General features: G+C 41.8%; 1 protein-coding gene across 1 annotated transcript in view; it reads left to right on the top strand.

Annotated features, from left to right (window-relative positions):
- Nucleotides 1-386: 386 nt before the first annotated feature.
- Nucleotides 387-26,505, top strand: part of EIF2B3 (eukaryotic translation initiation factor 2B subunit gamma) — a 95,814-nt gene continuing 69,695 nt past the window's right edge. The window contains exons 1-4 of the mRNA XM_054285797.1: nt 387-647; nt 4,027-4,166; nt 19,125-19,284; nt 24,723-24,834. Coding sequence (XP_054141772.1) covers nt 500-647; nt 4,027-4,166; nt 19,125-19,284; nt 24,723-24,834 — 560 coding nt within the window. The 5' untranslated portion in view covers nt 387-499. The remainder of the gene's footprint in view (nt 648-4,026; nt 4,167-19,124; nt 19,285-24,722; nt 24,835-26,505) is intronic.

Genomic DNA, 26,505 nt, shown 5'->3' with positions numbered 1-26,505 from the left:
GGTGTGTGGGAGGCACAGCTGCAAACTGACCCACAGTGTCCCCGCTACACCCCACACACAGAGCCCCCAGTACACCCCACACACAGAGCCCCCAGTGTCCCCGGTACACCCCACAGTGTCCCCCCGGTGTCCCCCCAGAGTCCCCCATTGCCCCCCGCAGTTCTCCCCGCGGCCGCCTGGGGGCGCTGTTCCGCCGAGCGCCCCCCGCCGCTGGGCAGGGATCCATGACTCGGCGCTCGGCAGCGCGGGGTCCCTTCGCTCGGTGTTCCTCTTGCCGTCCTGGCTTGGTGGAGGCCGCCCGCGGCCCACCGGGGGTGGCGGATCGATTCTATCGGCGCTCGCACGCGATCGACGCTCTCGGCTGTCCGCGCGCAGGCGCAGCGCGGCCGCGCCGCCATTGCTGCGCTGTCAGTGCCGGGAGCGGCCGCGGGGAGCGGAGCCGGGACCCGGCCTCGTCCCGCCTGTCCCGGTGAGGCCCTGCCTCTCACTCCGCCACACGATGGAGTTCCAGGCCGTGGTGATGGCGGCCGGAGGCGGCTCCCGCATGACGGACCTGACCTCCAGCATCCCGAAGCCGCTGCTCCCGGTGGGGAACCGGCCCCTGCTCTGGTACCCGCTGAACCTGCTGGAGCGCGCCGGCTTCGAAGGTGAGGCCCGGCGGGCTGTGGGCGTGCTGAGCTGGGCACTGCGGGCTGCCCCTGCTCACCACGGGCTGTCCCCGCCGCTCCCGTCCGCTCCAATGCCGTGTCGCAGGTGCCCTGTTGGTACAGGTGCTGTAGCACATGTCCCCTCTGCGCTGGGGCTGTGCTGTTGGCCCGTGTCACATCCCTTCGTGCCTTCTCGGCTGCGCTCCCTGTGCCTGCGCCCCTCTTCTCACCGAGGAAGGAGATTGTAGAGTGGGGTGTATTGGTCTGTTCTCCCAGGTGACAAGTGGCAGGACGAGAGGAAATGGTCTCAAGTTGCACCAGGGGAGGTTTAGATTGGATATTATGAAAATGTTTTTTACTGAAGGGATTTTAAAGCATTGGAAGGGATTGTCCAGAGCGGTGGTAGTGTCACCATCCCTGGAAGTGTTCAAAAACCATGAGTGTATGACACTTGAGGACGTGGTTTAGTGGTGACCGTGGTAGTGGTGCTGGTTGGTTGGACTTGATGATCTTCAAGCTCTTTTCCAACATTGCAGCGATTCTGTGATTCGAGGCCTTTCCCAGCTCTGATGTCATTCCCTGGGTCGCTAACCTTGACTCTCCCGTGTTCCTTTCTCCGTCATTAGTGGCAGCAGTGTGAGGAGTGCCATCTCCCGGGGGTGCCTGCTGGTTTGTTGTTTCAGCCTGGTCCAGGCTCAGGGTTGCTGGCTCTGTCTGAGGCGCTCAGTCCGTGTGGCCACAGCAGGGTGGGGACAGTGGCACCCTCGTGGTGCTCACCTGTGGGCTTTGTTTACACTGGGACTGAAGTGCTGGTTAGTACCTGGTGAGCTTCTTCAGTATCTTCTGAGGTTAGGCTTTTGTTCACCTTTTGAGTGCTGGACAAATCTTTCTGTGGCGTCCCCCCAGCTTCCTCTAAAGCTTCTTCCTGACACCTTTCAAGCATCCAGGTTTTTATGTTTGTGTTTGTCTTTTGTGTTTCTTCTTCTCTGTTTGTCTCTATTATTATTCTGCACTTCACCCCGAGTCTGTGGCTTTCTCCCTGGCTGTTTCTATATTCTGTGGAGATGTAAAGATCAGTTCATGATTATCCATGTTAGCTTCTTACTATTTCAGTGGGAAGGAACAAAACTAAGAACAGACTTTGCCTTTATTCTGTTTAATTAGAAAATCCTAAAGAATTTCTGTTCTTTGGATTTGTTTTTTGTTTGTTGAAATCTGCATTCTGAATGTCTCCCTTCTGTGCCTGTTCTGTTGTCTCTTTTTTTTTTTCAATATTTTTATCCTGCAATGGAAATTTAGATAGCTAAAATCTTCTGTGTAATCAGTATTATGCTTTCTCTGGCTCTTTATTCAGAAATAACCATTTCCACTTGATGCTCTTGACCACTAGCACTAGGTGCTGCCCCTCTACCCAGCCCTGGTGAGGCACATCTGGAGTGCTGTGTCCAGTCCTGGGCTCCTCAGGACAGAAAATATGGAGCTCCTGGAGCAGGTCCAGTGGAGAGCAACAAAGATGATGAAGGCACTGGGATCTCCCTTATGAGGAAATGCTGAGGGAGCTGGGCTGTTCAGAGGTGAAAAGAGAAGACTGAGAAGGGACCTAATCAATATCTGTCACTCTCTGAGGGGAGGTGCCAGAGGATGGACCAGGGGCTCAGCGGTGCCAAGCAATGGTACAAGAGGAAACAGGCAGAAACTGATTCCCAGGTTTGACCTGAACATGGGAAAGAACTTCTTTAACCTGCAGGTGCCTGAGCACTGGGACAGGCTGTCAGAGGGGGTGTGGGATCTCCCTCACTGGGGGTATCCCAGAGCCATCTGGACACAATCCTGTGCAGTGTGATTTGAGATGACCCTGCTTGAGCAGGGAGGTTGGCTCAGATGACCCAGTGTGGTCCCTGCCATCCTGAGCCCTGCTGTGACTCTGTGACAGTGCTGCAGTCAGATCTTTCTCCTTTCTCACACGTAGTGCTTCAGCTCATCTGTCCCCAGTGAAAGTGTGGGCATGCAGGGTTGTATTCAGCAAATGCATTCAGCTTCAATAAGGAAACTGCCACCTTCCTGCTCCTCCTGTGCTTCGCTCTGTGACCAGGCTGTACACCCCTGCACTAAATGATCCAGTGGCATCAGTTCTCTCCTGGAGGATTAGTTCCTCATACTTGCTGTGGAAGTAAGTGGGTGTTCCATGGGTGACTCACTGTGTCTCTTTTGCCCTAATTGCAAGTGCTTCATCTCTCCTAATGTTTAGGAGGCCTTTGCCCAGCTCACCAGGTTTATGCTGAACTGTGTGAGTTTACAACTTGCACCTGACACCAGCTCCCTCTTCATCAGTTAATTCTTTGCCTAATTCTAGGTGTGCTTTCAGTCCTTTCCTGTAGGTTCTTCAGCCTTTTTTAAATTCACACTGGCATCCAGTATGGGAGTGGAAGAGCAGCCATGTCTCTGGCACCAAAGTGCCACACAAGTCCCATGTTTACAGTTCTTTTCTCTTTTTTTTTTAATAGATTCAAGATGAGTTGAGTTTTCATTGATTCAGATTTATTCTTGTGTTTTCATCTTGCCTTTTCTATTATTATCATTCTTATTTATTATTTCCCATAATTCTCTGTTAAAATTCCATGTGGAATACAATGTTATAGTGTTGAGGTGTTTTGAGGGGATATTTTAACTGGAAAATTTGATTGCTGCTTTTCCTTCCCATTCTTAAGACTAGGGGAAAAGGTTTCTTCTCGTCTTGTTTCCTCAGTCTTTTCTTTGCAGAGCTTCTGTTCTCACATTCTTCATTTTGGAAAATATGCTTTCATGCCAGTGTTGATTTCCTTCAAATATGCATTTATCCTTTTTCTTTTGTAGATGGAATGAATTTGTTGCTCATATATTACTCCACTTTCTTGCCAAGCCAATGCTGAGAAATAGTTTAACCATTGTATTGTAATAGTGTGGTTGGTGTTGCCCACAGAGGATTACACAGGATTGGGGCAGCAAAAGACAAAGCTCCAAAGTGTTGGTGACATGAACACGGGGTCTCACAGGTCTGTTTGAGGACATATGGTGTGAAGTTGCTGGTTAATGATACAAGCAGTGTCTGTTCTGTCTTGCTAGCTCATGCCACACATGCATGTGTCCCTTTCAGTAACAACCTCCCCCCCAGCCAAGCAGGGGAGATTGTTTTCACAGTCATTACAGTTTAATTCTTTTCTTGAAAAGTTACTGTTGCCAAAAGAGCTTGACTGGGTGGAGAACCCAGTTATGTTGCTCAAGCCTTTTGACAGTTCCATCAGCCTTTCTAAATAAAAAAGTGGGTGTATCCTATTTGTGATTAATGTTATTTAGATTTTTTTTTCTGCTTCGTCTCATCTCACTCTCCTTTGTCCTATAGAGGTCATTGTGATTACAAGGAAGGAAATCCAGAAGATGCTAAACCTGGACACAAAAATGAAGCTTGATTTTGTGTGCATCAGTGACAACATGGACATGGGTACGGCAGATTCACTGAGGCATATTCACCAGAAAATTAAGGTATTAATGTCTTTTATTGAACTTAACTGGAAGTTATTTGTTTATAATTTTTTTTGTTGTGTTGTAAGGAGTGTCCTATGTAGTGATACTGTGCATAACTGAATTTCCTGGTCTTCAAAAGAGCTGACTTTTGTAAAGGTCACCTCACAAGGGAATGCACACAAAGACTCTGAATGACTGGAATTGAGAGCTGGGAAGGCTGGAGCCTGTTCAGGCTGGGCTCTGGCTGCTTCTTGGTCACTGTTAGCTTTCTGGCAAGGAATTAAAAGGTTGTATTTGTTTCTATAATTTTTGATACAGAGTGTGATAGTTGTTGTCTGTCTACCTAGTGCTTGGGGGAGTAGCTGTGCACAAATGTTCTTTGCTGCCTAAGGCAGTGCAGTTGTGCTCCAGAGAGTTTGTGTTCACTGCTGGTCATGACACAGGCGTGCCTGCACTCTTGGGTCACTGACTCGTGCTGGGCTTCAGTTTTCTGCTTTTCCTCTGCTTTTGTTTCTTTGTTCTTACAGTAAGCTCTTCAGTAAACAGTGCCCAGATGTGATAAAGGGCTGCTGTTCGAATAAAACCAGCAGTTTATAGAATTTTAATTTCCAGCTGCATAATTAAAACACTCCCATGTAAGGCAGAAACGCTGCTCAGAGCTCTTGCTGTGATCTGGGACGGAATTTTGTTTTTGTTGTTGTCATAGACTTAATAATGGGATTTGTTCCCTGTCTGTTTAGGCCATCTTAGCCAAATTGCCTGTTTAAATAAATGTTGCAACAGAACATCAATGAGTGCTTAAGTCCTGAGGTTTCTTTTTGAAGCTCATTTTGAAGCTAATAAAGTGCAGTGTTACAGGCTATATACTCCCAAGAGAAAGACTTCATTTGAGGCAAGGTGAAACTTCAAGGCAAATATGGATGTGTAGATGGCACAAGGAGACAGATCTGGCAAGGGATTAATGCACAGACTAGTATTTAGAGGGTGAAGAGAATACATAACAAAGAAAAATCAAAATTAACAAAATCATTTTAACTGAACTGAATGTTTCTGTCATGTGCAGAATCACATTTTGTCAAAACTCAGTTTGGCAGTATTTTTTAAATACATGTGTACAATAAGGAAGTATCTGCACTGCAAATTGGAACCCTGATCTTACAGTTTTATTGTCTGATCAATGTTGGGGTGTCTGTCTTTTGGTAATCCAGCCAGGCCTGCTTAGGGGCCCTGGGAAGCAGCAAGTAGAGTGTCTGTGAGGTAGAAAATAGTGTGTCTTCACAGGCGGCAGTGTTGATCTTCTGTTTATTTTCCAGAAAAAAGGCTTAGAGAAGATGTGAGGTAGTCCTGAAAACCACACAAGCTTTCCTAAGTCAGATGCTGTGTATGAGTGGCAGCAGCTGCTTCTGCCCTTTTTATTCCATGTCTGCTTGCCTGGGCACAGAGGACAAAGTGGTCTCTTATTTGAAAGAAGCCTATACTAAGTTCTTGAGCAGATTGCTCTACTGTGTATTTTGGAGTCATTCCTGTAGTAAATGCATACCACTGGTGCACCTCTTACAGGGTATGCCCTCTCCTGTGTGATAGAGGTGAGAGAACTCCTCAGTAGAGGCAGCTGAAAAGCTGCTGTATGTTGGCTGTGTTTGCGGTGCAGCGGGAGAGTGATCTCGTTGAAGAATGAGTTTCCCTGGTGAAAACAACTGCTTCTTGTGGCCATAGTTTGCTGGCAGGCTTTTTGCAGCCCATGCCAAAAGTCTGATGAGAAGTTTAAACTGGTTGCTGAAACTTAGTTGTCACAAATTGAGTTAATTGCCCACAGACAGAAGAGCAAGTATGCTCAGTGAAAGCGAGGTAACGTGGCGCAGCATAGACAACTTGCTTGTGTGCGGTGCAAGTGACAGGGAGTAGAGCCAGGGTTATAAATGCACAGTAAGAAATATGGCTAAGGGTAGCAGAACTGCTGATCACAAATTCTGAGATGTGCATAAAACACTCTAAAGCATAACATTTCATGACTTGCTGCCTTGTCTAGCTTTGACTGAAGGAGTCTCACTGCTGCTTGCTGTGCCTGCAGTTTTGGGCCTTTTTGTTGTGTTGCTCCTTGGGTAATGAGGCTTGATACTTTAAAGGTTAGATGTCAAGATTAGACTTACAGAATTGCATTCAGAAGTAGCAGGAGAGCATGTACATGCAAAACCTGTAAGGGCTAAGGAAGTGTAGTTTCCATTGTTTTCTCTCTTTATGGTGCTGGTGTTTTTGGTGGCAGGGAAGACTGACTTTTCATTCACAGTAACAACCATCTGACTGCCAGTCTTACTTTTTGCAAGTTGTTCAGAAGTTCATGAGAGCAAAGGAAACTCATTAAAGTTTTGGTTTGCTGTTTGCCCACTCTGCACACATAATAATGTTTTTGACAATTTTGCTTCGAAAGTTGATATACTAGATGCAAGTTCTTTGCTCTATTGGAAGTCTTCCTGTTATTTTTGGCTGTCTCAGCCTACACCTGATTGACAAGGTAGCAGCTTCATTAGGGTATTCATGTTCATTACAAGTCTGAATGTATCCTTTTCTTGGATCCTTCATACAATAAAAATATTATGCTAAACTTGAGTCCTGAAGGTACCTGCATGAAAAGTAGCGAACACCAGAAAACTTGGTCCTGTAAGTTTCACTTTCTGTATTCCTAGGCCTGGGTGTCCGTCTGGCCTGTTCTTTACCAGTACTTCTAGTGGGTTGTTTTGTTGATTTTTATTAAACATTCAGTTCTGGGGTCTGAATAGCAAACACCATTAATCAGTTTGGCCTCACAATTCTCCAACTGAGAACTGAGACATAATTAGGTGAAGAGATTCAGCTTTTCTTTAAAATCAGATATACTTGCTTTCTCCTCAATAGTCCTTGTTTCTGGTTTTCATTGGTAAGCAGCACTGGCTGGAGCATTCAGGTGAGTTGGATCTGTGTAACAGGGAAATCATAAAAGTCTTGACCATTTCAGTGATGATATGTGATAATATTTTCAAGCAAGAGAAAAGATCGAGTGCTGTCTGCTGCAGGCTGTGGTAGCAGATGATGCAGTTTGGTTTTGTAGGCAGCTTGTCTTTCAGTGGTAATTTTGTTGTTGTTGTTGTTGTTATTATGGGGAACAGCCTTTTTAAATGTGAACTTTTTTTGATGTTCCTTGTAATTTTATGTAATGAAATCCCCTGGCTCACTTAGGGAGACTTTTCCTCCATAGCTGGTATTAGTGGACATGATTTTTTCAAGTCATATTGTAAAGTCTTTTGATATATCCAGTATGGTTTTTTGCAGTCCAGAAATAGGTCTTCATTTATTTGACTTCTGCTGCCATTCTTAAAGGCCTTCTCTTGCAGTTCAGTGGACCTCCTCTGGCTGATTCACAGGACCAGTATGCAAAATGTGTGCCATGACCTTCACATGCTGGTAACACAAAACTTGTGATTTTGGGGAATAGTAACAAGAATTTGTTGTAGGAGGTAGAAGCCCAAGAGTAAATTGCAGTGTCTCAGAATGTACTAGTTGAAATACTGTGATGATAAGCAGCCACTCTGATGGAGGAAGGAAAGGTTGATGCAAAACTAGAATGTATCAGGAAAAATATTCTTTATGGTAGAGATGAGAAATTAATTGCATTGCTTAAGGCAATGAGAAGGGGTTGTTTGGCAGGAATACTGAGCAGGTGTGGAACTCAAATGTATCAAATGTGGGACAAACACTAGAAAAGGAGATAAGATATTCAGAGTGGAGTATAAATGGGTTTAAATTAGCTGTGAGAAAACATAGGCTGAAAATTGTAGAAGAGTTTTAATCAGAGCAGAATATGATTGTGAGACAGTTTTCCAGGTGTAAACAAGATAAGAATCCCCCAATTTCCTCCTAGAAGGAGAATCTGGTTTTTTGCATTTTTGTTTGCTTTTAAATGAACTAAAGAAATCAATAGCTGAAATGACAGGAGGCAAAACTCTTGACTCAGGAAACCCCTTTGAGGACTGTGTTTCTGTGACCTTCTGCTTGTACCATTCATCAGGCTGCTAAAGCCCTTTTTGTGGATTGTAGATTACTGTTGATGAAAAAAATAAATGGCAAGGGGTGTCACTGTAGTTTCAGAGCTCCTCTGAAATTTAGGCATCTCTAATATTTGACCATTTTGTTTCCTGTGCCAAATTTTACCAGACCCACACAGCTGCTGTCTGGCACCCCTCCCAGGCTGGGGCTCTCCAGGCAGCAGGTTGAAAAACCTGGTTGACTCATGAATCTGTGTTTGGGGTGGATTGGGTGTGCCTGGATCAAACATTTGTCTTCACTGAGTCTGTATTTTCATCTTCTATTAAGCATTTCTCTCCCTTGTGTCACCCAGCTATACTCCAGACAGTGATTAAAATGTGGCGTTCCAGCAGAGTAACAGCAATGGAACAATTTCATATTTTCCTCCCTTGATGAGCCCTTAGCTGTGTTAATGGAAGCCCTGAATAATATGGCGTGAATTAATCAGCTTGTCTTCTGCTGCTATCGCTGCTGAGTGCTTGTGAGAGAAATGTTTCATCTCAGGTGGTCCACCTGGTTTTCTCAGTTTCAAAAAGTAAGATTACAAAGTAATATAGCTCTTTAAAAGCAAAGCAAAACAAACCCTAAAAAGCTATCAAAAAGAAGAAGGAAAACCAACTTTCTTTGAGCAAATAAACAAAGCTTGAAACTCCAGATTCTCTCGGTGTGTGCATCCTTGGGATCCGTGTTGTGGAAAGTGTGATGTCACGGTGGTGGTCCGTGCGCTGCTGAGGGTCACTGATCCGTGCAGTCTTGGCCAGCGCCGCGAAGCGCTCGGCTTCCTCTGCTGAAAAATCTCCTTTCCAAACACATGATGTAAGGAAGCTTGCTGCAACGGCTGCAAGATGGAATCTGAATCCTTTTGGTACTACTGAGCAGAGTTTGGTGAGCATGGAAAGAAAAACTTAGGTCCCCATAATATAGAGTTATTTTTTTGTACTGTCAGTGGAAATAAGAAACCCAAATTAAATTCATTTGTAAGAGACAAGGTCTATATTGTTGTTGTTATATTTCTAGAGTCCCATATTGTTGTTGTTATTAGATTTCTAGAGTCCCATACCTTCTCTTTGTGTTTTCTTATAGCCACAGATCTTCACAGCACAGACTCCTTTCTCTGCATGTTATTCCTTCTTAGCCAGGGCTCCTTTCAGGCTCTCCCTAACTGGCCAACCCACCCCCTTTTATCTCAGTTATCTTCACTAGCCAAAGCTGCAGCCCAGGGAAGGACATTGCAGCTGCAGCCCATGAAGATCAACTGGGACCTACCGAGGCAAGGCCTATATACAGATATTTTACTGGGACTCAAAGGCCACCTCTACTATACTATATAATAGCAAGACTGAACTAAATGTTCTATTAATCTGTTTTGAAGTAGTAAAAATAATTTAATAATTTTCTTCCAGCTCAGCTGACAGCAAACATTTTTTACTTAAGTGTTTAAAAGGCAAATAAAAATGCTGTCTTGGTGGTTTTTCTGTTTCTGCCTTTAACAATGTTGTTAGTAGGGAAAGCAGATGTATCAGATGGCAGTTCACAGGGTATCTAGCATCTTTTTTCTCTCACTCTGCCTCGTACTGAAAGCTGCCACGACTGAAGGCAATGGCCAACATTATTTTTGTTTTTGTAAACATTTATTACAGTTTTCATGCCCAAATCCCATTCCCAAAGCAGAGCTGATGGTCTTTGTAGAAAGCAGCTACATGGGCAGGTGCTCAGGCTGGGTGGCTGGGAGGAACAATACACCACTGCCTGACTCTGTGCTTGAAGAATGTGTTCAGGACTTTCAGCTGATCATTATTTTTTCTGGCAGGGTAAGAGAGAATTCTGCAGTTGTTGGGGGGTTTTGTTTGTTTGTTGTTTTATTTTATTTTTTCTAATGTCACTCAGCTTTAGAAGACTCTAGCTAATTAAATTATTTTGCTGCCCAGGTTTACTATGAATAATGGCTTAAACACCAGAAGTTTGAATAAGGCAATTAGCTGTGAAAGTTGGATCAAGAATGATTATTAGGGCATTTGCTATTCTGCCCATTGTCCTCTAAAGAGGATGCCTTCCATTATAGAGACTGCAAAACCTTAGGTGTTTTGCAAGAAGAGTCATTGACAGACCTGAGATGCCTGTCAGCTTCAATTGTTGCATCTCCCCCTGCATGTCCTTTTCCTTTTCATGCTCCTGGGAACTCCAGGCCTGTGCTCATTATGTTAACCAATACCTCTTGTTCCCATGTAGAAGTTAATGGTCATTGCTTTTCCTGTATTACAGTGTGTGTTTTCATTTAGGCCTCTGTGGTTTCTGATGAATTACACAAATTCAGCCTATTCTACTTGCAGACACAGCAAGCTCTTTGCACAGGCATATAACTGAAGTAATTTATTTAAAAGCATCCTGGTAAAAATATTTTCCTGGTTTTGTCAGCCACTACTAGTTTTCATTTCTGGGGAGTAAATAGCAGTGTTCATTTTGGTAAATCCTCATTCATTTTCCCTATTTAAAATAGATACAGCTGTCCTGTGTAAATAACTTACTGTGCTTTAAGGATGACACTGTGACAGCTGTAATGCCCACAATTGCCATGAAAAGCCCAAACATTCTATGAAGGAAGATCTGTTAAGATCCAGACATGGGGAAGGAACACAAGTAGAAATCCCACAGGCTAGAAACAAAGCAAAAAATGTTGCAGGCAGCAAGGAAGGAATGTTCTTCCAGAAAAATGTCTAAAGAAGATATAATTGCAGGTGATATTCTTCCCCTGAAAGAGAAAATGGAATTGTTCAGATCAGACACAGCTGATCTGTTGGAGCCTGAGTACCTGGTTCCAGTTTTTGGGGAATGTGGGAGGAAGGAGATGCCAAACGTCAGCCCATGGACTTAATTGTGCTGGGGAGGGTTTTCCCCTGTGTCTGGTTTTGCAGCTTGGTACAGTTGTGTAACACTGATAATAGGAATGTGGTGTTGTGAACAGCACAGGCTATCCCATAGACTGTTACTCTTCTTAGTGCTGGTTTTCTGTCACTGTTTAATTTGGTGAAAGCCATGGTAAAGATCAGTGGACTTTAGGATGTCTGGAATTTAATTTTGCATTTTTGTCATGCTGTGTTAACTGGGAAACCCAAACAGGTTATCTCATTTTTCCTTGGTTCTGTGCTGAAAATGGAAAAGCAAATCTGCATTTAGATTTTCCATGAAGCAAATTTAGATATTCTTCTGTAGTATAAATTCGATCAGCTTCTTTGGGAAGATGATGAAAATTCTGGATGTAGACTAATAGTGCTGGAAAAAGCAGTGGAGGTCTTGAAGTTTTCGTAACATTTTTCTTACAACAGCAGTTGCCGCAGACCAAACACCATTAGAAAAATTGGAAAGGTGCTAGGGGAGAAAATGATCCTGTGTGGAAGATTAGTTTAGGGATCTACAGTTTATAATAGTGCTTTTATTTACCATAGCATGAAAAGTGTTTAGAGAAGAGCCCCAACATTTGAACAAGGCTGACGGGGTTCCAGGCAGGTGGTTTCCCCTCCTGTGCAGGCTGGTGCACAGTAGCAGTTTCACTGAGCTGTCTCACGGAGCCTCTGCTTTGCAGAGTACATCAGAATTCGGGTTTTCTTTTGAAGCAGTGTTGAAACTGGGTGTTGTGTAATGACTTGTTTTGACCTTGGAAAGGGTTTTTTTTTAATTTAAGATCGTGCTGATACTAGCTGCAGGATGGCAGAATGATTCCTGAGGACACATGCTTGTATGTTTTGGTTTTTATTTAGTGTCTAGTTTGAGACTGTAAGGAACCATTATGATCCTCTAGTCTTTATGGGAGTTTGCAGCCACTAGTTGGGTCTGTTAACTCCAAAACTTAGGGACGAATTAGTGAAAGCGTTTCTGAAATATAGCAAGACTTTTCTAGACATTCTACTAGAATATATGAATTGTCTGTTACACACTTAGCTATTTTATTCCAGGTTATACTTATTCTCCCTCTTAAATCACTTTGCATTTATTCCTATGCTGATCACTGGTTCCTAGCCCTTGAATCCAGTCATTCCTGCTTTTTGTTGTGCTGCTGAGAGATCTGCAGTTGGGCTGATGGCTGGCTGTGGGCAAAGGCCTTCTTTCCCTTCAATAAGTTGAGCCGGCTGAGCTCCATTAGGACTACTTTTTATTATTATTGTGTGTATGACTGCAGCACCTGACTGCCTAAGGCTCTGCTTACATGAAGTGTTAAGCCTGGGCTTGAGCTCTGGGCTTTGGCAGCAATTCCTGCTGCGCTGCTGCTGCTGAGGTTGGAGCCCGACTGCTGCGTTCTCCTTTCTGTTCATGGGAGGCAGGGTCCCAGATCAGCTGCACAGCAGGTCTGGTAGTGCTGCCATCCAGGTAGTCCTGGAAACCTGTCTTCCAGGAAAGGAGTGATGAGGAGAGTGCCATTTGTTTCTGGAGTTGTGCCTGTGGAGAAGGGGTCTGTCCATGCACTGTGCTGAGCCAGGAGAGAATTTACCTTGCCAGGCTTACCCTCCATGAACTGGCAAATGCAGGGTCTGGGTTCTGGTGTGCTCCCCTGAGCTTTTGCAGGCACAGTGCACACTTCTGGATGCCTTTAGATGGGAAAACCACATACTCACGATTGGGACACAAACCCAGGAGATGACCCTGATCTCAGACAGATGAGAGAGCCTACCATTATAGGATCAACTGTGTCAGTCCAGTGCCCCAGGATACTGATAGGATGACAATTGTCAGTGTCCTGCAAGTGTAAGGGTAGCAGATTTCTTTTACTAAAAAAAATAAATAAAGGCAGCAGAGGCTGAAGCCACACCCTTTAGAAGATACAAATAGGTACTAGGGCTGTCATCCTGTGTTGAAGTGCGGTAGAAGTAGTTTTGTCAAGTGCGTGACAAGTGGTCGGGATAGGCTTTTAAAAGGATAGTAAACAGCTTGTGGTTCATGTGATAGAAAACAGAACCAGTGAAGAAGGGTGATGGAGGTAGAGGAATAAGCTGAGAAAATGACTTTTGGAGTACTGTATAAGCAGGACAAGATTGATTTAGTTGACACCAGAGAAAAAGGTGGATTGCAAAGCTTATGTTCCAGACCAGAAGTTTTACAGTTCAGTAAGTGTCATAATATCAATGTCCTGCTTTGAAAGTTTCCTTAATAAGTCTATGAACTTCTGTCCATCTCTATAGTTCTGGGTTTGGTTGCTGAGAACTGTAAATTACACTTTTCTACCTCACATGTCAGTTTGAGCATAGGTAACACGACTTCCTTCTGGGAGGAGATAGGATGCCTTCTAGGCTTGAATATCTTTCCTGTTCCTAGCTTATATGTATGTAAATTAAAAAATATTGATTTTGGATGGTAGCTCGTGAGATGAAAAGATAACCTAAAATGGTGTTTTCATTGTATGGTCCCATCTGATACAAAACATAGGATGAGCCACATGATGGGACTGGGGTTAAGTCTCCTCCCCAGCTTCTGGCATCTTTCTTGCAGCTTTCTCTGGGAAGATAAACAGTGATGCTGACAGGTTACGTATGTGAAGGCATTCACATTGCCTTAAGATATCCTCACCTGATGAATTCAGGGCCATCCAGGAAATTAGAAGAGGCTCCCTTGGCTCCCACATCAGACTTTTCTGTTTTCTTTTTTTTTTTTTTTTTAAGGGAAAAATAAGTCTCTAAGAAGCTCCTTTCACATTACACAGATCTTAAAAATTAATTTTTCCATCCTTTAATGAAGAAAGGTTGCTTCTGGATTTCAGATTGAGAGACATTCTGTGCCTCCACTGTCCTCTATCCTCAGAATAGTTTAGAAGGTGCTGGTCTACAGCAAACTTCTGCTGCAGGGTGACAGCAGAGTAGGTAAATGCTTTGTGTCTGCTTGCAAAGTACTAAATCATGATTTCCCTCTGAATCTCTCCATCAAGGACATTACAAAAGGAGAGTGGGAATTCCCACCCAAAGGCGGCCAGTTCAGTTGGTAGCTAACAAGATCTTACAGACATCAAAAAATAAATGAGGTTCCCTGCTCCAGTTGCAGCAACAGCCATAGAGCTTCAAAGAGGTCACAGGTGTGGAAATTGGAGGTCTCTTAATGGAGACTGAGATAAAAAGGGATTATTTAAAGCCTTGGATGTAAGTTTCTGATCTGAAGAGTGGTGAGTAATGCAATTGCTGGGAGGTATCTTTGACTTTGCCTGGAGAATGCTAACAAGCAATCAAAATGCTTGCCCACAGCCAAACTGTTTTTTCCCTTTCCACTCTTTAGAATAATAAAAAGCATTACACACAAACCCCACTGTTAATGCAACATGTGGGTGAATTTCCAGGCTATTGTGGATAAAACTCGGTCCTAATTCCAGCAGTAATTATAACTTGTTCCTCTCTCTCTCCCCTGTTGTTTGGTGACACCGCAGGAAGTGATGCAAAGTTCTCTGTTTGTGCATGTATTAACTTAGATTGAGTATATCTAATCTCTTGATTTTCTTTCTTTTCCTGTCAAAGTCTCAGCTGTAATACTTTGCAATTAGAAACTTTTAACATTTAGCTTCAGTGTTTTTTCTGTTTTCAGTTCTGTTAAGAAGCTGGTTCTACTGCTTGTGGATGTTTTGCTTCTTTTCTGTTTATAATGCAATCTGACATTTGTTTTGCTCTTTCTCTTGAGGCTGATTTTGTTCATATTACAGTTTCCTTGCAACACATGTTTTCTCATTTTCTAGTCTGCTGTTTTTGAGGCCATCAGCAGTTTAGGCTGTGAGGTCCTGCCCTTGTCTATACTTGATAGAAAAAGCATAGTAAATACCACTAAAAATTCATAATTTGCTGCCAGCTATCTGTGGTAACCTTGACATCTCCTGTTTGATCATAAGGGCTCCAGCAATAATTGCTGAATATAAAAGGGTTTTTAGCATTGCCTTTGTATGCAGGGTGTGAGAAAGTCCAAGGCTTTTTATTTATGCTGGTATATTACACCATATAATTGCATCCATCTTTTGATCTGTGGTATGAATTAGTTCCATTGAAAACATGTTTTCTATTTTTAAATCGGCTGTCTTGATCCGAGTTCTTAAAACAATCTGCTTTTTGGTCTTGTTTTTGTGTATGTTTTCCATATTGTGCTGGGTTTAATATAGTTGTTGACATACTGGTTTTCAGTGTTTTTTCCTTACTGTTTTCTCTATTTTGTATAAATCTCTTCATGTTTTATGTTACCCTGTTTTATTTATCTGGATCAAGTATTGAACTTATTTCATATATGACCATTTCACAGTTTATAACATTTGATGGTGACGTGCTGTTAGCCAGTATTGGAAGGGTAGAATGGAGAAGTGGGGACCTTAGTGCCAGGTTTCCATACTTGACTTAACTGAATACTCTGTATTCAGGGATGGTTGGGCTGAAAGGCCAGAGCTCCAATAATTCATGAAGTCAGTAGGGATGCAGAAGGATCTTCTTGAAACTCAGATCATAGGTGGAATGATATCTGCAGAATCCCACCTTCCTCCACTGGTCAGCAGCTTAGTCTCAGTTTTTCATTTGAGTGAGTGAATTGCAAATCTGAGGTTAAAAGGGATTGCTAAGGCCCAAGTTAACACTTCCAAGGAGCATTATGTTCTCCTTGTCTTTGCTGTGGCTCTTGTGATGCTCACAAAAGCATGAGCTGTGCTACCAGGAGGGCAGGGCTGCTGTCCCTGAGAGTAGCAATACAGTGTTTTCCTGTGTTCCTCAACCCGAAAGCATTTGCTGCTCTCCTATGCTTGGTGGCCTTTTCACCTGCTCTGTAGAGCAGCTTCTGTGGCAGAGCCCTGGTCTATGATGAGACCTGCTCTTTGTCATAAAAGTAGTAGAAACAAAATGGCACACAAAATGTGTCAGGCTTGGCAGAGCAGGAAGATACCAGATATTCCAAGTATTTGTCTCATGCTCCATCCATTAGATGGCCCTTCTTGATTTAAGACCTTTGCCTTGCCCTTCCCGTGGTTGTAATGCGTGTGGAGAGTGCATTTGTGAGTGCATTTTTTCCCTTTGCAGTTGTTCTGCTTGAGGTGTGTGCTCGCTGGGGTTTTTTTAATCAGATGGTGTTGATTCTTATCGTCTGTATAATAGTTTGGGGTTGATGTAATCATTGTTACATGTATTTCATTAAGAGATGTGCGTGTACTCAGGCGTTTGCATAATTCATGAAGTCAAGTATGTTCACATACCCCTTGTGAGTGCATGTAGTAAGTATGTACTTCTCTTCTTTGTATCAGTGGCTCATTGGGAAAGGTGCACTGCATTTATTTGGTGTGTATATATGTAAAAAAACCCACAAGTTCTACCATTTATTTTCTTTCTTCTACACCCACCTCGAAAACATAAAGAAAAACACACACTTCTGCTAAGGTTCTAGGATAGTTTATTTTTTCATTCAGCCATTAGTTTATTCGTTCAGGAGTTGTACACTGGAAAAAAAAGTGCATCCATTAGACAGTGAGGGCTTTATTTATGAGGGGGGTGGTGTTTCAAAGGGGAAGCTGTCAAGTCCCAAAAGAGCCTTTCATGGTGTATTCTCAGCGTGCTTCTGAGGCCACTGCTCTGCTCATCAGGAGGAGAGGCAGAAATGTGGGCTTTACAGAGCAACTGTGTGTTTCACTGGTCCCTGCGCTCACTGACGTTTATTTACATATTGGGAGAGTAAATGGGTAGAACAGATGGCAACCAGACATTTGGTGGTTCTGTTCCCGTATGCTCCTCAGGGGTCTTGCATTCAGTTTTTGCAAAAAGCTTGTCCTATAGGGAGGAGAAAAAACCCAGGAGCCTGGTCAGAACTATGAAATGCTTGTTGGGTTTTTGCATTAGTGAGAGATTAAAGCATTTAGTAAAATGTGAAATAATTACAAGGTTTGTTTTACAAGTCTGGATAGTTGTTCCTTAGTATAAGACTATTGGGGTGTCAGTCTCTCTCATTTGATTATTTCTTATTTTCACCATTGGAGCAAATGCAGCTAGATTTGAAGCTGGCAATCTCTTCTTTCTATAAAATGAGTTTGAAGAGTACAGGTCTATTTATATGGGTCTTGAATACCTTTTGGTCTTTTCTGTAAACGTTGTTATTCATTCATGCTCTTGTAAAAACAGAATATCTGAAAATTTTGCAGGATTTTCCAGGATATTTAATATGTGTTTCTTCACAGTTTACAGTTGTGAAGCGGGACATTTGCTTCCACACCAAGCTGCATTTTTTTCTTATTTTCTTTGTGCACTCTGGAATGTTGGAGCAGGGCTGCTCCAGAGTGCTGGGCAACTCGCTTTAGTGGTTTGGGTTGTTGGGGTTTTTTCCAATGTGTGCATGTTGGGTTTTTTTAGAGAAGTGCTAATTAAAACACTTTCCTTGGGCAAAACTGTAATATAAAATACACATTTTGAAAATAAGTTAAAAGAAGTGATGCAAGTTGGGTTTTGAATGTGTAAAATTCTCAACCTGCAGATTGTTCCTTCCTGTAAAGCCGCCAGGTGTTTCTCAGTAAAGTGGGGACAAATCACATGAAAATGGAAGAGCTTGACCTTTTGCACAGCATGCCAAATCAGCATCTCCAACAGTTTGTGACATGATGAATTCCAACACCTTATTGGTAAACACATGAAACTGCCTAGCAGTTATAGGAGAACTTGTCAAATAATGTAAATACCAGACCTCAGCTAATCTCAATTACAATGTGGAATCTCCTCATGTTAGATAAAAAAGCAAGCTTTTTTAATAAACCTTTCTGGAATGAGAGGTCAATCCTGAAACAATTTGCTTTTAACCAAGACAGTTTTCAAAAGTAAGAGTAGAATTACTGATCGATCCTCCATGGATTAACTCAGGTTTTTTCTAAGTGTTGTCTAATGCCCTTCTCATTAAATACTGTATTTTAAAAAGATAAAATTAGGCAGCCATGTCACACTGCAGGGAGGCTTAGCATGGAAAATGGCAGCAGAGAAAGTGAAAATGGTAACTATCAGAAAAGAAACACTGTCTTCTGGAGAGGCCTTTAGAAGGTTGATCGTTAACAAAAAGTGGAAATTTGCTACTTTTGTGTCAGCCATGCTGCACAAATATTATGTTAGGATTAGTTTAAATTAAGTTAATTGCTGAACTCATAGGTTTTTGGCAGCATATCTCGCAACCCACATGAAATACAGAAAATTTTTTCTAAATAGGAGTTTTTGGGTGGATTATATTGATAGTGTCCCCCGCTAATGGAGCTGCTGTGTCTTGCTCAATATGTGACAATGTTCCTGTGACTTGTGCAGCAGTTCTCTTAAAAACTACATAAGGGATTTTGGAATCCTTTGAGATCAAAATAAAGTACAAGCCTCCTATTAAATAGGACCTAACATCCTTTTTTGGTTTTTTTCCTTATAATATGGAGTATTGCTGGTTTTAGGAAATGTATTTCTCAAATGAGCCCACCATCGCAGTGCAATTACTGAGTAAATCACATCCTAGATAGTCTTTGTTTTTTTTGTCCCCCAATAAAATAACATAGTTTAAATATCTTTTCCAGCACTTTGTTGCCAGATGCAAAGTCAGCTAAAAAGAGTTCTTTAGAAAGATTTTTTTTTCTACCTCATTATATAACTAAAAGTAGCTGTTGAAATAACTGCAGAATTTCATGTTGGTTTTGAAAGCCATGGCTTCTGTGTCCTTAGGAGCAGATGAAGACAATTCAGATGGTCACATATTGTATATGGTGCAGATCTGGATAAGCATTAACCAAACAACAGTAACAGCAGGACTCAGGAAAAGCGCACTGGTAAAAACCAGGACCTATTTTTGGCAGCGGTAAATTAAAAAATAGGAAAAATGTTAAAGTGTGTATTTGGTTTTGGGTGTTCAAATGCTAGTCCATATGTGATAATTTGTATCTCTGAAAGGTTTGATGTTTTTTTTTTTCTTCTTTGGCAGACTGACGTCTTGGTGTTGAGCTGCGATCTGATCACAGATGTTGATTTATACAAAGTTGTGGATCTCTTTCGGACACATGATGCTTCTCTCTCCATGTTAATGAAGAAAGCTCATGAGCCAACAGAAGGGGTACCAGGACAGAAAGGGAAAAAAAAGCCAGGTATGTAGGAAGGAATACATATTTATTAATAAATTACCAAGAAACCACTGGTATGTATGATATGTTTAGTTATCAGTCCCAGAGCAAAAGAAGTAAAAAAGGCACAGATACCCTATTTTTCCTCAGATTCCCTGGTGAGGGTGTGACTTGGTTTTTTCCAGCTCAGAATTAAGTATTAGACTCGTGTAATCTTGCAGGCTGTGATCCAAAGCTCACAAGAGTTAAGGGAAAAGCTCCAGGTGACTTCAGTGAGTTTTGGATGAAACCCTGAATTTTTGTTACATATGAGCATTAAAACCGTTAGGTTTTTCAAGAGCACTAAGCATCAGCCAGATTATAGCTGGGAATTTTACACTGACTGTAGGGACTGGCACTAGGTGGGTAACAAGCACTTCCAGAAATTCTCCCCTCTCATAGTATGTAGTGAATTACTCTTCTGAAATCACATCCAGGAGCCTTTTGCTAGGCAAAACTCCCACTGATTTCAAGGAGCTGATTAGATGCTTATCTTGTCCATTTTACCATAATATCTTAGTTAGTGCCTTGTAATCTTTAATGTGTCTGTTCTCACAACACTGCTGTAAGGCAGAGCAGGGCTATTATACCCATTTTACTTATATGCTAAAAGTACTAAATACCACACAGTTGTTCCCACACCATACCTCTCATTTTCTGTTAATCATATCTGTTAAAATGCTGAGCCTTGACTATTGGCAGTTTAGTGGGACCTGGTCCTTGATTAAAGCTCAGAGGCATGACAAGTAAGAAAATGTAGCTTCAGTCTGTTTGAGAGAGGAGTGAAATGCAAGCCAACAGTTGTCTGAAAGCGGAGGAAATACGTTTTTAAAAGAAAACTTCTTAGGCTCTGCATGAAGATTTTTCTGGAGCAACGTGTAAGGTTAGTAGGGCTGAAAGCATTTAGTACTTGGACTCTCTAACTCCCCTATTTTTGAAAAGGCAATCTAAGTGCTAATGGCACATAAAACATTGTCAAGAGCACTGCTACAGCAGAGAGTTGAGCATTCAGGAGTTGTAAACTAATGGGTCTGTGGTTAAACATCATAGAGCTTCCCAGCATGTGAGCTGTGAGCACACAGGGTGGGGGTGAGGAGGTCTGTGAGGATAAACAAGATTATCTGAAGGCTCTTTTCAAATATAAACACATCAGATTGTACATGCATTCTTATTTTGCTTGTTTTTTATGTTAGCGTGCTTGACTTTGCAGCATAACTCTTCCTACATGACTTGTTGAAATTTGTGTGTGTTTTTTCAGATCTGTAAAAGACCAAACTTGAAAAGACTAAAATTCCATTATGTGGAAGTGTTCTGTTACCCCTGGTGTTATTCTGTGGGGCTCAGATCTCCCATGCAAAGCACCACTTGAGCTGCCATGGACAGCAGTAGTGACAGGTTTCCTGTGAACTGCCTCTGATAAGATGTGAACTCTACCTGGCCTGTTTCAGTCATTTGTTAAAAGCAGGGGAGGGCCAAGAGAGGAATTTTAGGTTCTTCTCCAGGTTCTGGGAGGGAAGTGTGTTTTAGGGAGTACCAGACCTTCCTGGCTTTCATTCCTACTTGACTAAAGCTACCCTATTGCTGTGAACATTACCTTTGCTCATCTATCTTCCTTTGCCTGTGCTGGCTTCTTGCTGCCACCAGCCTCCATTCCTGTTCTCTTTCCTTAGTTTCCTTCCTCAAGGATCCTTGTTGAGAACCTGGCTTTTCTTTGTCATCTATTCTTTCACTGAAGATGGATGGAACTGCCAGTTCCATCTTCTGTCCTGTTTCTCACTTCTTGTCTTCATCTGGTTCATTTATCCACCTACAGTCACCTGTTCTCTTCTGATTCCTGTCCTGTCTAGTGTCCTTTAACAGGCAGTCACAGTTTCCAGTAGTTTTCAGGAGCTGCTTTCTGTCCCTTCCAGTCTGTCTCGTAGAATCCTCATTTTTTAATGTTTTTTTTCTTTTACCTCACCCCTGTGAGTTTATGACTTTTATTTCCTTGTAAAAAACAGCTTACAAAAAGACAAATTAAACTGTTTCCCCTGGAACAGTCATTGCAGCGTCGCTGTGGAGTCTCGTAGCCTGTGTGCTTTGCTTTTACCTCCTGATGGTACAGAAAACCTTAAGTAGCACCTGCTATTTCAGAAATTGAAACAATCTGTCCTTAAGAATTAAATATCCAGAAGCATTAGCAGCAAAAATAGAAGGCAAGAGGAGAATAAAGCATGTAAAGCTACAGTTTTCCAAGAATTGGTTAGAGCTTTTCAAGGGAAGGGATACCAAACCATTTCTGCATATGCTAAACTCTTTTTATTCCTTAGCCTTAAAAGCAGCTGAATGGTTTTTGCTGAAGTTTTTCAAATGTTCCTCTTAAGCAAGCACTTGGCATTGGAAATTTCATCCCAGACTCTTAAAACTTGGTGAAACTTACAAGCACCCAAAGACAAGATATTAACATGGAGTATGTTAGGCAGTTTTCCATAGTAGGTGGCACTATTATCTCCTTCTCTAAATTGTGACACATACAAGTTTTCATGTACTTGGACTCTACTGTTCAAGTGTTTGTATTAGAAAATTGATCCCATGACAAGCCACTAGATTTATTTTTTCACTGTTCCTACAAAGCAATTCATTTTTTGAGAAGTATCAGCAGGATTTTATTTCGCATATGTCATGGAATCTGATACAAAGTTGTTGCTTTTGGGGTATTATTGAACATTCAGGAACTGTGATATAAATAACAGTTCTTAAATTAGCATGAATTGCAGTGTGTTAAGTGCTATAAATTCATCCTGATGGTTTCCTGCAGTGTTTGACTCAGCTGCAAATTACAGGGTCTAGTTCATTGGGTTTTATGTTTAGGGGATCATATAATGACAATAATAATCTCATTGGCTTTTTTAACTGAGCAGTAAGAGCAATGGCAATTAAAAAAAAAAACACATGAAAATGCTAGTCAGTGGTAGTAACCCAAATAAACAGAGAGTGTTTGGAATTCAGAGGAATTCAGATACCCAGAATGGAGCTGTGTGCTTAAGGATGACCTGCAAGGGATTGAGTGGAAAATAGTGTCTGAACTTTTCTTTGTATAAAGAAAGGCAGAAAAGATGGGGATGGTGACTCTTTCCTGCTTATTTTTCTTGTCTTGAAAGCAGCAAGCATCTCATCACTGGTATTCTCTGTGTTTGCCAGAAGATCTCTTGGTGGTCTTGAAGGCTGCATCCTGTGAAATCCTCTCCATTTAATTGAAGGGGTGGGGATACTGAGTCTTTAACAGATGTGTCTTTTTCTTGACTCAGTTAATTATGATTGATTAGAAAGCATTTTAAAAAATATGTCTGAAATTTATTTCTTTTTGTCACTAAAGTACTTAATATTCTCTTATGATGTCATAATTTCTTTATACCATTAAAGCCCTTAAAATTGATGGGGATCTAATTTGTAAGATAATTAATATATTGCAATAGCAGTGTCAAGTCCTCATTTATCTATTGTGAGGAGGCAAAGCACATCCTGCATTTCTTTTTTATACTTGAAATTATTTTAAGTTACTGTCACTTTAACAATTTTCTCATACTTCTTGCAGAGATTTTGTGAGCTAGTTATGTGTCTGCTCTTCCATTTATTTTTTCCTTCCAGTGATGCCAGTGGGATTTGAAACAGCACTCTTGTACCTCTGGATAATTGTTTTTAGTATAAAAGTTTTGTCTTTTTTTAAATTACTGAAGTAATATTTTTTATTGCCAGTATACAAGGAGAAACCTGACTTGGCATCTGCTGCAAAAAATCCCACAGTGCACTCTCATGGTTTCACTGTTTGTTTCTTACCCATCCACACAAGCAAGAGCAGCCAGTTTGGTGTCAGGCATGTGCTTGGTCCTGCTCTCAGTTGGTTTTTCCCTTTTTCCTGTTGCATAGAGTTTTGCTGTAGCAGTGTGATATGTTCCTGTAAGAACAGCCAGGAGATGGGCAGGCAGGACCTGAACTTTCAGGGAAGTGTTGGTGCCTTGATGGAGCAAAGTCTGTCCCTGTTGTGTTTCCAGCCTGTCAGGAGACCCCCCCTTAGGTGGCAGGGGTGAGGGTTCATTCACCCCTAATCTCAAACTTCACAGCCCTCCACAGAATGAAAATAGGCACTGCTTTCAAGACTTACTCTGAGTTTTTACAGCAAGTAAGCTTTATTGTAATTGTACTAATTTTGTCATGGTTTTAGATGTTCAGGCCTATTTTCATTTTTCTTTGCTGTGTAATGAATTTCGAAGAGTTGAGAATTTTCTGAAGAGGTTGTGCTTGATCACTTGGATCAAAGATTGCACAGGAGAACTTTCAACAGCTGCATAGATTTGACTGTTTTAATGGTAGTTATTACTGTGGTAACTCTGAAAGAGTGGGTATAGGTAAAACAAGGGATGGGCCAGAACTGGGAAAAATAAAGTTAAAAATAGCTTGTCTGAAAATGATCTTAGAGAATTAGCTACTTCTAGGGTATGTTGTTACTCCAGTGTGGTTAAAGGCATAGAACTTAGGAGATCAAATATGTGCCAGTTTGGCCCAAAATTACAGTATTTACTGGAGAAAAAAGATTTTTGTTAAAACTGTGCTATGGCTTACTCGTACAGCCTGTGTCTGTAAATACCTGTATATGGCTGCCACCAGAGTGATAGCTCAACTACAGAGTGAAAATTAGAATGAGCTGCCACCGCTGTATTCAGATGTTGTGGAAAACTGTTAAAAAATAAAAACTTTACATTTCAGTAGGCCAGAGTCCTCGCTGATGCACAGTCACTGATTGCAGGAGATACAGACTGCCACAATAATACATGTGAGTGTTAGGTATTCTCTTGGTGGACAATTTTAGAAACAGATATTTAAACCAAGTTAATCCACCCAGAAACAGCCATGGTAGAAGTCTTAGAATCTATACCTTTATGCGTGTTTGTGATTTACGTATTGGTATTTGTCTAAAATAGATGACTTGCAAAATGCTTATGTCTCAGCTGAAATCATAATCCTCTCCAGACCCCTTAATTCTCATGTGGAGTGACATTATAAGAAGCAGCAGTTGGATTTGAAGAACTCACTGCTTGCCTTGCATTTGTTGTTGGTTTAATTCAGGTAGCAGGGGTTTTTATTTAAAAAAAAAAGGAAAGGAAAGCACAGCTCAAAATTGAGTGTTGCATGTCAGGACCTGTAGTTTGCATCTTCATAAAAAGGATGCACAAACATTTCAGGGCCAATGTTTTGAATGTCATGATATATATCAGCTACCCCAACTGACAAGAAGTTGAAAAAGTTATGAACAATATTTATTAAATTCGTGGATTTGCTGGGATAGTTGTATTTTGTATTTTAGGGGTGGTTGGTGGTGCCATGTGTCTTTCCAGCCTGCATTAAACTGGGGTTATGTAATGATTGTGTTTGATTTTCTACTTCAGTGGAGCAGCGCGACTTCATTGGAGTGGATGACACAGGAAAAAGATTGCTCTTCATGGCTAATGAAGCTGACTTGGATGAAGAACTTGTCATTAAAAGATCCATCCTCCAGAAGTAAGCTCATGGGTCCTTGTAATAGAAACTGAACTTGGGATGAGATAAAATAATTGTGTAGTGGGAGAGACGGTTAAAGACAAAGTAGAATGAGAAGGGAAGAGGAAAAGCCACTTTTGCAATATTCTGGGAGCAATATTTTATTATTTGTTACATCATTGGAACCAACTGATTGGCTTGTCTTATACCTTAATTAGGAAAAAATCCAGGGAAAGAAAAAAAATGCATGAAAAGGTAACTCTTCTTGAAATGAAACCTATATTGCAATAGGTCAGATACAGTTTAGATTCAGAGACTGTGAAGTGTTAGGCCTATAAAGGAATAGGTCCTATTCCATAAATGAAATGCTAGTCTCATTGGTTGAGTCCCGAATGGATTTGCAGAGTATCCATGAGAGCCTCTCAGGATTTCATGACCCTCTTACACATTTAAGGCACAAAATCTCAGCTGTCTTTCCCAGCCCCAAAAGATTCATTACAGAAACCATGCTTATAGCCACCATTAAACTTCACTGGGGACTTGGATAAATTTATCAAATATGCCAGACAAGCTGAGCTTTCTGCACTGTGTAATTCATATCCATTAGTAGGAGAAGGAAAGATGACTTGTTCTTTATGCTCTCCAGCACAGTGATTGTAGTTTTCTCAGGCACACGTTGTCTGACGTGTTCTGTGCAAAGCTCTATTGGCTCCTTGAGAGGCCAACCTTTGTAGTTTGTCCCAGGCTGACAGTCAGACTTTCACCTCTGTGAGATGAGACACCTGTGGAACAGCCATTTGAGATCTGGGAATTCATCCATGTGGACCTTTTAAGTCAAGGATGCAGACATCTGGGGTCTGCTCTCAGATAAATCTCTGCTGTGAAAATGCCTCTGGTGTGTGCTGTAGGCCACAGCTCAGTGTAATCTTTCCTTGAACATCCCGCTACCAGATGTGAGGGAGATGCTCTGTGCCCATGGAAAGATGACACCTCCTCTGCCTGAGTTTAAGGATTATCCTAGAAGGAAGGTGATCAAGAGTGGGTTCTGTTAGCTGTTGTAATGGAAGGAGCCTGTCCCAGCATGTTTCCACTGGTGCTTTCCTGGGCTTATCTTGGGCATGGGAGGGACCAAGCTGCAGGCGAGCCTTCTGAACATACACAGCAGCTGATTTGTATGGAGTAGGAAATTCATCACTGATGCATTCTGTGGGTTTGTACACATGGAGACTAATAGATCTATTTTGGGCTAGGGGAGGAATATTTTATCTACTGTTAGTGACAAGCTTGTCTTTATGGCTTCCTCCTGGCACTGGAGGGTGGCTGTGGTATAATGACTTAGAAATTGCTGTAACATATGTGATCTTAGTTGACCCCTGATTTTACAGGTTCATCTAACCAGAGGATTCTCATTCCTATAGCTAAATTTATCAGGCTTTATCCTGCAGGCTAAACTTTGCCCTCAGTAGCACCTGTTCAGTTATATTGTCTTCAGCAGATCTTAAGCATTACTGTTTGGGATTTGGTGAATGGAGTGTTGATGATATACAGATGGGATAAAAATCTGTCTGTCTCCCTGTAGTTCTTACATGCACAGCTATGAAAGCAAATGTAAAGTGTTTGCCACCCTCCAAGTAAAGCCCAAAGATGCTAGGGTAGTGTAGAAGAACAAAAAGAGATCTGCTAAGTGTTGCA

Source organism: Melozone crissalis, unplaced genomic scaffold (assembly GCF_028551555.1).
Source record: "Melozone crissalis strain CALT ecotype California unplaced genomic scaffold, PUWL_Pcris_2 ptg000045l_1, whole genome shotgun sequence".
Lineage (NCBI taxonomy): Eukaryota > Metazoa > Chordata > Aves > Passeriformes > Passerellidae > Melozone > Melozone crissalis.
Note: the sequence above shows the minus strand (reverse complement) of the source record. Positions and strands in the feature narration are given on the sequence as shown.